Genomic DNA, 12,646 nt, shown 5'->3' with positions numbered 1-12,646 from the left:
AATAACACAATTAATAACTTAGACTTAATTGACACATATAGAATATATCAATCAAAATCAAGTGGATATACTTTTCTCAGCAGCATATGGATCCTTCTAAAAAATAGACCATATATTGTGCTATAGGGCAACTCTTAGCAAATACAAAGGAGAAGAGATATTACCATGCATTTTATCCGATCATAATGGAATGAAATTGGAAATCAACCATAAAATAAGGAGGAAAAATTCCGACATCACTTGGAGAATGATCAATATGCTACTGAATGATCAATGGGTTACAGAAGACATCAAGGAGGAAATTAAAAAAATCTTAGAGATAAATGAAAACACAGACACAACATATCGAAATCTATGGGACAATATGAAAGCAGTTCTAAGAGGAAAATTCATTGCATGGAGTTCATTCCTCAAAAAAAGAAAGAGCCAACAAATAAAAGATCTCACACTACATCTCAAAGCCCTAGAAAAAGAAGAGAAAATCAATAGCAAATGCAGTAGAAGGCAAGAAATAACTAAAATCAGAGCTAAAATCAATGAAATTGAAATAAAAGAAACAATTGAAAAAATTGACAAAACTAAAAGTTGGTTCTTTGAAAAAATAAATAAGATTGACAGACTCTTAGCCAAGCTAACGAGAAGAAGAGAAAGAACCTAAGTTACTAGCATATGGGATGAAAAAGGCAATATTACAACAGACACTACAGAAATACAGAAGATAATTAGAAATTATATTGAAAACTTATACTCCAATAAAAATAGAAGATAGTGAAGGCATTGATAAATCCTTTAAGTTATATGATCTGCCCAGATTGAGTCAGGAAGATATACACAACTTAAACAGACCAATATCATGTGAGGAAATAGAAAAAGCAATCAAAAGGTTACCAACCAAGAAAAGCCCAGGACCGGACAGATATACAACAAAGTTTTACAAGACCTTTAAAGAAGAACTAATACAAATACTCTTCAATATATTTCAGGAAATAGAAAAAGAGGGAGTACTTCCAAATTCATTCTATGAGACCAACATCACCCTGATTCCAAAACCAGACAAAGACACTTCAAAGAAAGAAAATTTCAGACCAATATCTCTGATGAATATAGATGCAAAATCCTCAATAAAATTCTGGCAATTTGGATACAAAAACATATCAAAAAGATCATGCACCATAATCAAGTGGGTTTCATCCCTGGAATGCAAGGATGGTTCAACATACAGAAATCAATAAATGTAATTCACCACCTCAATAGACTTAAAGATAAGAACCATATGATCATTTTGATAGATGCAGAAAAAGCATTTGACAAAATACAGTTTCCCTTTATGTTTAAAACACTAGATAACAGGAACTTACCTCAACATTGTAAAAGCTATCTACACTAAGCCTCAGGCCAGCATCATTCTAAATGGAGAAAAATTGAAGGCATTCCCTCTAAAATCTGAAACAAGACAGGGATGCCCTCTCTCACCACTTCTATTCAACATAGTTCTTGAAACACTAGCCAGAGCAATTAGACAGACAAAAGAAATTAAAGGCATAAATATAGGAAAAGAAGAACTCAAACTAGCACTATTTGCTGATGACATGATCCTATACTTAGCAGAAAGCCCAAAAGTTCTACCAAGAAACTCCTAGAACTAGTATACAAATTCAGAAAAGTGGCAGGATATAAAATCAACACCCATAAATCAAAGGCATTCTTGTATACCAGTGACAAATCCTCTGAAATGGCAATGATGAAAACTACCCCATTCACAATATCCTAAAAAAAAAATAGTTGGGAATCAACAAAAGAGGTGAAAGATCTATACAACAAAAACTATAGAACCCTAAAGAGAGAAATAGAAGGAGACCTTACATGATGGAAAGATATACCTTGCTCATGGATAGGTAGAATTTATATTATTAAAATGGCCATATTACCAAAAGCACTTTACAGATTCAATGCAATTCCAATCAAAATCTCAATAGCATTCCTCACAGAAATAGAAAAAGCAATTATGAAATTCATCTGGAAAAATAAGAGACACAGAATAGCTAAAGCAATTCTAAGCAGGAAGAGTAAAACAGGTGGTATTGCTATACCAGATCTTAAACTATACTACAGAGCAATAGTAACAAAAACAGCATGGTACTGGCACCAAAACAGGCAGGTAGACCAATGGTACAGAATAGAGGACAAACAGAGACCAATCCACTACATTATATTAGACAAAGGTGCTAAAAGCATGCAATAGAGAAAGGATAGCATCTTCAACAAATGGTGCTGGGAGAACTGGAAATCCATATGCAACAAAATGAAATTGAATCCCTATGTCTCACCATGCACAAATGTTAACTCAAAATGGATCAAGGATCTAGGAATCAAACCAGAGACTCTGTTTAATAGAAGAAATAGTAGGCCCTACCTAATCTCCAAAGTTCTTTAATAAGACGCCTATAGCACAAGAATTAAAACCAAGAATCAACAAATGGGACGAATTCAAACTAAAAAGTTTTTTCTTAGCAAGAGAAATAATATGTGAAGTGAATAGGGAGCCTACATCCTGGGAACAAATTTTTACCCTTCACACATCAGATAGAGCTCTAAACTCTAGGATATACAAAGGACTCAAAAAGTTAAACAACAAAAAACAAATAACCCAATCAACAAATGGGTCAAGGACCTGAACAGACACTTCTCAGAAGAGGATATACAATCAATCAACAAATACACAAAAAAATGCTCACCATTTCTAGCAATCAGAGAAATGCAAATTAAAACTACTCTAAGATACTATCTCACTCCAGTAAAAATGGCAGCCATTATGAAGTCAAACAACAACAAGTTCTGGCGAGGATGTGCGAAAAAAGGTACACTCATACATTGCTGGTGGGACTGCAAATTAGTGCAGACAATTTGGAAAGCAGTATGAAGATTCCTTGGAAAACTGGGAATGGAACCACCATTTGACCCAGATATTCCTCTTCTCAGACTATACTCAAAAGACCTAAAATGGCATATTACAGGGACACAGCCACAACAATGTTTATAGCAGCACAATTCACAATAGCTAGACTGTGGAGCCAACCTAGATGCCCTTCAATGGATGAATGGATAAAAAAATGTGGCGTTTATACACAATGGAATATTTCTCAGCACTAAACAATAATAAGATCATGGCATTTGCAGGGAAATGGATGGTATTAGAACAGATTATGCTAAGTGAAGTTAGCCAATCCCTAAAAAACAAATGCTGAATATCTTCTCTGATACAAGGAGGGTGACTCAAAATGGGGTAGGGAGGAAGAGCCTGAGAAGAAAATTACTTCTAGATCGGGAAGAGAGGTGGGAGGGAAAGGGTGGGAGAATGGGAATTGCATGGAAGAGGGAAGGAGACCTCCTTCGTTATACAGAATTCAGGTATGATGATGTGAGGGGAAAAAAAAAGAAGTGGGTCACATTAGATTGGGTAGAGAGAAGTGATGGGAGGGAAGAGGAGGGAAAGGGGGGAATGGAAGGACAGCACAATAAAATAGACATTATTATTGCTGTGGGTATATACGTGAATGCATGACCAATGTGATTCTGCAACATGTACACTCAGAAAAATGAGAAATTATATCCCATCTGATTCAAATATATGATATGTCAAGATCATTGTACTGTCATGTGTAACTAATTAAGACAAAAAAATTGTTTAGTTGAGCAAAATTGAAATATGATGAATAAATTAATCCAAAGCAAAAATGTAAAAAAGCATAAAAATAATTTTAAAATAAAATCATAAAAGATGATTAAAATAGAAGAAGTCATGATACAATGGTCTAAGAAACTATCAATTTTTTAGAAAAGACATTAAAAATAATGTTGAACTATAAGCAAATAACTGAATTCTTATCACTGCCTGTATTAAACTGCTTCCCAAGAAAAACTTCCCAGGTCAACAAAGTAGGAGAAAACACTGATCTCTTTTAGTGTTTATCCAAAGCTGCTCATATTATGGCCCCAAACCCCCTTTTTAAAAGCCTTTGAAACCAAAGAGAAAATGCTTTGTGATGCAGGCATGGGATCTGGCAGCTCAGAGGTACTTTGCTCTTAAAGTAGTCTAAAATACAGCTAATTCAAACAGTGTAATCAAGCTTCATTTTAGCTGGAAAAAAAGAGAAAATGTATGGTACATTAGAATTAAGAAAATCCCAACTTTAATATTAACTAATGATAACTTTAAAAACTCAAAATACAGTTTAATGAATCACAGAATGACTTGATAGCAACAAAGATCACTACTTTAAAATTTTAAATATTTTTAATTGCGCACAGAATATGAGTCTCTTCTTATTTTAAAATTCCAATATCACAAATAAAACCATAGACCTTTTTGACAATGACCCTTAATCTAGGCCCCCTTCCTTCATCTCTGGGATAACAACAGATAGTCACATTTTTCCAAAAAATCTATCAGTCAGTTCCTTGTAAGTGGTGGGGCATGTGGGTGGACTAATGAGTTCCATGTGGTATAACCTCATTATTATAACTCATTTACTATAATATGAGTCCCTTGTTCAGATACAATGTTGCATACATATCAGATGAATTGAAAAGTTTTTCTATAATATAAATCCACAGATGATTAGACTGAAGGAAGTGCTGAGTATTTATCACTCAGGGTTTAACCAAAAACATAGTATCACTAAAGTGGAATAGAATAAGGTATTACTTATTGGAATTAGACTTTGTGCAATGGTGGATACCATTAAGCAGTCCATATAGGTCTGGTACCACTGAACCCCATGCCAGCCTGAGGCCAGTGAAGCTAACATTGTGGAAGATGTGTCATCCTTAAAGAAAAGGAAGACAGTTAAACACAAGGATGTTGAGATGTCCATCTCAGTTCCCAAGAACATAACGAAGCCAAGTAAATAGAGTTTCTGGTCCAGAATGAGTAGATAAATATTATCTTGAAGGATACTTTCTCTCATGCACAATGGGAACCAGGGACAGCTACTGTAAAAAGTTGCTTTTGCATATTCACCAGGAGAGTTGCTTCTTGGGATGCTGGTCATAGAAGTAATCTAAGCAAACTAATGCTGGTGATGTCACTGCTTCTGCAGCCTAACATATAGAACCCCTCTCCGAGTGGGGAGAGGTGTGGAACTGAAGGTACTGAGGAAAGGATACATGACACTCATCCATCCAGTCAACACTGAATAAAATTCCATGAGGTAGACAAGGTACCTCTTGAGAAAGCTCCATGAGGGACAGAGGTGCTATGTGTTCAGCCTATCACCACTGAACCTTCCCAGTGAGCATTTCCTCAATAAAACTTATGACTCATATACTGTCTCTGGGTAGTTTTTTGGTCTCTCAACAACTTATCTCACTGGCCTGACAGAGGACAAATGGACATGAAACAGAGACTAAAGGTAAACAAGTATTGTGTCTGTCTCTCAAAACTTCCTTTTTTTTTTTTGTACTGGGGATTTTACCTAGGCACACTCAACTACTGAGCCCCATCCATAATAGTTTTAATATTTTATTTAGAGACAGGGTCTTGGTAAGTTTCTTAGGGCCTTGCTAAGTTACTGAGGCTGCCTTCAAACTCTGTATCCTCTTGCCTCAGCCTCTGGAGCTGCTGAGATTATAGGCATACACCACCATACCTAACTCAGTACTTCCAATTTTGATAATGCAGGTAACTGTGTAACCTGGGGACATTCATCATTATCATGTCCTTGCATCTGGCTCAGGATTTGGAGGAACTTCAGGGAGAGAGCCAGTAGGAAGTGGGAACTGCAGACCTAGGTGCTATCCCACACCACAGGGTGAGCCAGCATGCCAGAAGCAACATGGGGACAGTACACCTATCTTCAAACCAAAGGTGAATGTTTCATCAATTCCACATCCAAAAACCACGCAAACTTTCCATTTGGTGAAATATACTAAGAAAAATCGGATATAAGGAAGTAGGATAAAAAGGGCAATGGAAATTGGGTTTGGGTAGCATAATGCTTTTCAAGAAAAGTCATGATGCTCTCTTAGTTCCTTCTTGGCCTTCTGAAAATAGCTCACACAGCTTTGACCTTTCTGTCAAAGAACTGTTCATCCAATAGACTCGGGTTAGTACTCTCAAGAGTCTAACCTCCTTGCACAGCCTTCTAGAGTACCAAGAGGGAGTAGAGTGTTTGCAAGTTGCAAGAAAGCAAAAGAAACCCATTTTAATGTCCTCTCTTTGAATACAGCCAGAAATTCCTTTATGTGAGGCATATTGCAGTTTTTAAAAGAAAAAAGACCAAGTGAGAAACTTTTCCCTGTTCTAAAGTAGCCTGCCCTCTTCCATATGTCTACAAATTTACTTCATTTAAATATTATTCCTTAGGAATTGAGGTTCAGGATTATTATAATCTATGCTTTTCAAATAATTTTCTGTTTGATTTCTTCTGTTTTCAGAAGAGATTTTCCCTTCCTTCTAATTAGAAGACAAAATGGCCTCAATATCAGCATGCATAAGCTAATGAGAGTAGACAAAGAAAGGCTTTTCTCTGAGTTTTATCATCAACAAGGAATGTCTGTGTTCAAAGAAGACTGTTCTAAATACAATCATTTAAGAGATCTTCCTGTAACTCACTAACTGTCTGCATATTCTCCTCATTGCCACCTTCATTTCTTGGTTTCTTAGTGTGTAGATGACAGGATTCAGAAAAGGAGTCAGAACAGCATCAAAGAAGGCCAGGAACTTATCCAGGTGTGTGGAGGGAGATGGCCATGTGTAGAAGAATATCAAAGGACCAAAGAACAAGACCACCACAGTGATGTGAGCTGACAGTGTGGACAGAGCCTTGGAGGAACCAGCAGAAGAGTGTTTCTGAACAGTGAGAATGATGACAACATAGGAAATGATCAGTATGAAGAAGGAGCCCACAGAGATGAAACCACTGTTGGCTGTGACCATGAGTTCCAGTCTGTAGGTGTCTGTGCAGGCAAGTCTGATGAACCGAGGAAGGTCACAGTAAAAGCTGTCCAACACATTAGGGCCACAGAAGGGCAACTTTACTACAAAAAGCAATTGAACCACTGAGTGAATAAGGCCAACCACCCAGGCAGCCACTAAAAAGAAGATGCACATCCTTGGGCTCATGATGGTCAGGTAGTGCAGAGGCTTACATATGGCCACATATCTGTCAAAGGCCATGGCTATGAGGAGCACCATCTCCACACCACCAATGAGATGGATGAAGAAGATCTGGGTGATGCAGCCTCTAAAGGAGATGACTTTGTGCTTCCTGAAAAGGTCATAAATCATCTTTGGGGAGATGACAGAAGAAAAACCCAAATCAATGAAGGAGAGATTAGCCAACAGAAAGTACATGGGAGAGTGTAAGTGAGTCTCAGAAGCCACTGTGACCACTATGATGGAGTTTCCCGTCATGCTTGCCACATAAAACATGGAGGAGAAAACAAAGAGGAGTAGTTGGATACCTCGGGAGTTGGTGAGTCCCAGGAACACAAACTCCGACACCACAGAGTGATTTGCTCCATCCATTGGCTTTGTTGGAGGTGCTGCCTGAAGGAGAACAGGAGAAAATGCAAATTATGACAAGTATATTAGTAAACTAGGAGGAGAGAGGTCAAAGTTATAAAAACCTAGTTTTAGTTTAGCATTAAAATCAACCTAAATGTCAACAAAGGCTTGTATATGAACACAGTTTATGAACAAATGCTTGACATCACTAATAATCAGCAAATTATTAGCTAAAATCACAGTGAAATATATATTTACACTTGTTAAAAGAGTTATTATCACAAAGTCAAAATATAATGTTGGGGTGGATGTCATGTAAGAAATTCTTTATTCACTGTTAGTTGGACTATAAGGTATCACACAATTCAGGAAAATAGTACATAGATTTTTCAAAAATTTAAACATAGTAGCTGGGTATGTAACTCAGTGGTAGAACACTTGTATGTACAGTACCCTGGATTATATCTCTAGCATCATCAGAAAGAAAAAATTACAGTAGAACTTGTATATAATCCACAATTTCACTTGTGGCTAAATATCTGAAGATTACTGACATTATTATATCCAAAAGACAATTTCCTATATTCATCACAATCTTATTTACAATATACTGGGAGAGTGTAATATATGGAAACAAGCTAATGACACACACATTCTTCATCTTATAAAAGAATATTCTGTGTTTTGTGGCATTATGAATGAGAATGGGAGTTTTTGTGCCAAGAAAATTAAGGAGACATGAAAAGACAATTTCTGAAAGATTTCACTTATATGTATAATATAAAAGAAATCACCTTCATACAAGCAGAGATTATTATGTGGGCCAGGGGTGGATGGGGTGTAGTGGGGAGATGTAATAGGAAGATATTCATCAAATATTCAGTTTGGATCCTTAATTTTGTATATCTGTTATACAGTGTGGTGTTTGTGGTTTATAATAAATGTGTACTGCATACTTGAAAATTCCTAAGAAGTAGATCTGGAATGTTCTCATCACAAATAAGCATAGATTGATCCAATCTTTTTACAATGTGTATACACATATCCATATCTAACATTGTTCACCATAAATATATTTAATATGTATTTTCAATTGTACCTCAATGAAACTAGAAGCGAGCGGAATCCACTTATTATGCCTACAGATTTTGAAATTGTGACCACACAGAGAAGTTGATGGCTGTCATACAGAGTTGTTCTGTTCCATGTAGTGTTGTCTCTGAATTTAATATCCTTCTGCTTTATCCCAGAGAAGTTGCAGTGATGTTCCACGTGAGATAATAGGTTGGCCAACACAGGAAATTGATTCAACCCCAAGTTCTTTCAATTTTTGCTTCAAAATACATAGCCTGGTTCAGTCAGATAAAACTATTTAACTTTACTCAACTCATGTCTTCACCAAGACCATAAGATTATTCTGATAAATAAGCCCTTCCTTCCTATTCCTCACCTCTGGGAAACACTATATTCAAAGTTTATTAAATGTTTACCAAACCTAGAAGGTCTTATTTTATATTATTTGGAATCTCTGATGTAATGAAAAAGTGGTAGACAGAGAGGTGCAGGTCCATGAACTGTCAATTACCAGTTTGCATCACCTTAACAACTGGAATGGCGAATAAGTGTTGGGAGTTTCTCCAATACCCTGACATTACAATGAAAGATAAATGTCTGAATTTGCATTCTATTAAAGTTTCAGTCCATGAAGCACTGGGGGAGAAAAATAAGATAATGTGAGAATCATTGCCCTAGAGTAGAACAGGATCTGAAAGCTTAAACCTATGAAGGTCACTGTGGTGTAGTAGACAGCACTTTGTTCAAACATTTGTGAAAGGACTTACGACATTACATTGTAATTTTGATTGTATTTAAGGAAGCAATATAATATAGTAGAACAAAAAAGGACTTTGGATTCAGAACACCAAATTGTTTATATACCATAGTTCAGCCACTGACAAGCTAATATTGGGCAAGGTACTTAAACTTTTACTCCTCAGTTTATTTATCAGATGAACAAATTTAAATACTGACTTCTTATGGTAAGTTGTAGGGATAAAATAAGATTGTAATCACGCATTCAATATGTTGGTATTCCATATATAGCTATTCAGTAAATATTAATATTACTTTCCTTTCATCATTTACCCATTATAGTGCTTAGTGCATGAGAAAATAAGTAAATAAAACAGGAGATGGTATTGACAAGTAGAGAACATCTAAATACCATGTCTGAAAGATATTTCAAAATATAGTGCCTTGTTTTGCACAATAAAAGATTATAATATTCATTATTTCAGTGATCAAAAGTGAATTTTAAGTATAAATTAAATGTATTTCTTTATAGTACTTACTACAAACATAATTTGTGGTTATGTTCTCCTTAATTAGACCACAATCCCCATAAAGTTACGGACTACATCTGTCTTTTCTCCAGTGCTTCCCAAAACTTAGAATCACAACAGGTACATGATGGGAACAAGTAAGCATTTTCTGAAAGATATAAAAGGATGTATTTGGATGATTTAAAGGCATATTAAGTTATGCCTAATTATATAATTAAAGATGATATGCAGACTGCAGTTCTGACGTGGCAGAGAAAATAGAAAATGTAGTATTATAAAAGTGATCAAGAATTGCAGAAAGTATGAAATAAAAAGATTTAAAGGAAAACCCAAAAAGGGCTATGAAATTTTGGAAGTATGCATGTAATGAAAAGGGAAGAGAGAAAAATTTCATTTCAAATCATATCTTAGACAGTCTCTAAGATATGATCTACACTGTTCTTTTAACCTATTCTTTAGAAATAGTATAATTATAAACAAATTATTATATATCTCCAGGAATCTTTTCAGCACTAAGGCTCTTAGAAGATTTTCTCCATTAGTTTTCATGATCTATAAATTCAGTTGTCTTTTTGGATCTCTGATCTTATGAAGTAGACAGGAACCCAAATTTCTCTTTAAAGTGAGTTTAAAACAAAATGAGATGGAGCTATGGAATGTAGATGTGCCAAATGGATGAGACTATATTCCTGTAAATATCAGGGAATATAAAAGCTCATAAAGTTTGAGCCATTACAGCTTTAAAGTCACTTGATGGTCAGGGTTCAAATCTCATTCTAGAGAAAAAGTCCTGGAAAGGTTTTGAGATGAAGAGTCAAGGACATGATGCTTTTTAACCTAGAAGTCATCAATACCCTCAGGAAAACTCCTGAAGGAGCACTTTTAAAATCATCTTCTCTTATAAATCAGCTGTCCTTGAAATAATTTTTCTTAAATGCTTTAATTATGTTCATTTGAACTAATTATATATCCATGATGCAAAAGAGGAGACCTCTTTACCCTGTGTTGCGATCGATTCCTTTCTCTCTACTTATATAAAATTCAGAAATCCTCCAATTCAGATGCCCAGACATTTAATTTTTATAAATGAAGGAAATATTTGGTAATGGGGTTCCAAATACAGAGTCATCAAGTTAAATGGGACCTATAGAAAATCTAGGTCTCATCTAAACCTTTATCCATGTATGTTTCCTCTGTCCTCTAGAAATATTCCAAGTTGATTATTTCCCTCAGCTCAAACTTACTGTGTTTTTACTCTTCAAAGTGTCACAAAACATTCTTTATATCCAAGCAAAATCGAACCCCCTATAATTTGAGAACATCTATACTCAGTACTCTGGGAACATATCCTTTTCAAATAAATGCCTGTCTCCTTAAATGAAACAAAGTCACCCTGTATGTTTCATTTGCAAAACTCAAATAATGACACCTTATACAATCTTCCCTTTATGAACACTTTTTAAACTCTTCTCCATTCTTCTTACAGTTCAGAGATTAAACTGATATAAACACTCTAATTATAAACTATGGGGAAAACACAAATATAGTAACTCTTGGTATTTTTAAATATTATTTAACTTTGAAATTTTTGTCATCTGTAGTCTTTCTCTTCATATATTGATTGTACATTACAAAATGACATTACCTTGGAAATTATTTGGCTTTGGGTCATTGGTCACCATGTCAAATTTTTGTTTCTGTTCAAGTGTCTACAAGAGTCTTTTCCATCTGGCAAACTTGATAAGTTCCTAGTAAATTTTCTTCTATTTTATAGATTTTCAGTTTATACCCATCTTTTGAAAAGCCAATGGAGAGAAAATATACAACTTTAAAAAAATTTTTTTCATATGTGCGGTTTTTTTTTTTTGCCTATTCACCAAGTGGCAGAAGATGAGATCAACAATGTCATCATCAGTTACGATAGAATGACTTATTTCAACCTATGCAGAATCCAAAATATTACAAAACTGTGTCTTTTTCTAATGTCTTTCATATTTTCCTAGGGAAAATGTGGTTGGGTTCTAGGTTAAAGTCAGTTAGCCTTTTCCAGTATGTCTGTAGGCTTTTTTCACAATGATTATCCTGTGTTATTCAATTCCTTCTCCAGGATATTTTCTATTTCAGTTTAGGACACACTCATGCCCTTTGGATCTGACTCATGGTCCTAGCAATTCCAAGAACAGAATCATGTCTCAAACTAAAGCCATGCTTCCTATTATTAAATTTATTCCCATACATCCATTTTACCTGTAAAGAGAAGAGCATCTTCTAGGATTCAGATTTTCCTGTGCTCTCTAATGTAAAGGTCCATATAATATCTTGCAATAGGAAGATATGAAGCTAATTTTATATATCACAGAAGCAGTGACCAAGTGATACTACAAAACATGATACTTCATGGTTTAGGGACTTTTTCCCTAGAGAATTTTTTTTCTTTCTTTTTTTTTGTCAGTGTGACCAAAGGATCTAAAAAACTCATAATAAATGAATTCTAGATATGGCAGAGGGATGGGAAGGAAAGGGAGGGGGCAAGGGATTAGCAAGGATGGTGGAATGTAATAGACATCATTATCCAAAGTACATGTATGAAGATACAAATTGGTGTCAACATACTTTATATACAACCAGAGATATGTGTAATAAGAATTGTAATGCATTCTGCTGTCATTTATTTTTTTTAAAAAATCAATAAAAAAGAGAGGGAAACAAAGTGGAATTTTTTTGGCACTTTTGTGCTATTTTGTTGCAAATTTGATAATTATATATCACAATTCCTACAAATAGGTAAATATTAACT

General features: G+C 35.1%; 1 protein-coding gene across 1 annotated transcript; it reads right to left on the bottom strand.

The window, feature by feature from the left end:
- Positions 1-6,589: 6,589 nt before the first annotated feature.
- On the bottom strand, positions 6,590-7,528 carry LOC144255345 (olfactory receptor 4F15-like). Its single transcript, XM_077799832.1, has one exon. The coding sequence runs from the start codon at positions 7,526-7,528 to the stop codon at positions 6,590-6,592; it is 939 nt and encodes a 312-aa protein (XP_077655958.1).
- Between the last annotated feature and the right edge of the window lie 5,118 nt (positions 7,529-12,646).

This window comes from Urocitellus parryii, chromosome 6, assembly GCF_045843805.1.
Source record: "Urocitellus parryii isolate mUroPar1 chromosome 6, mUroPar1.hap1, whole genome shotgun sequence".
In the NCBI taxonomy this organism is placed as follows: Eukaryota; Metazoa; Chordata; class Mammalia; order Rodentia; family Sciuridae; genus Urocitellus; species Urocitellus parryii.
This window is presented reverse-complemented; position numbering and strand designations above follow the sequence as displayed.

Bases quoted from the DNA above. Each gene is read 5' to 3' on its own strand.
- LOC144255345 (XM_077799832.1), bottom strand. From the start codon at position 7,528: ATGGATGGAGCAAATCACTCTGTGGTGTCGGAGTTTGTGTTCCTGGGA.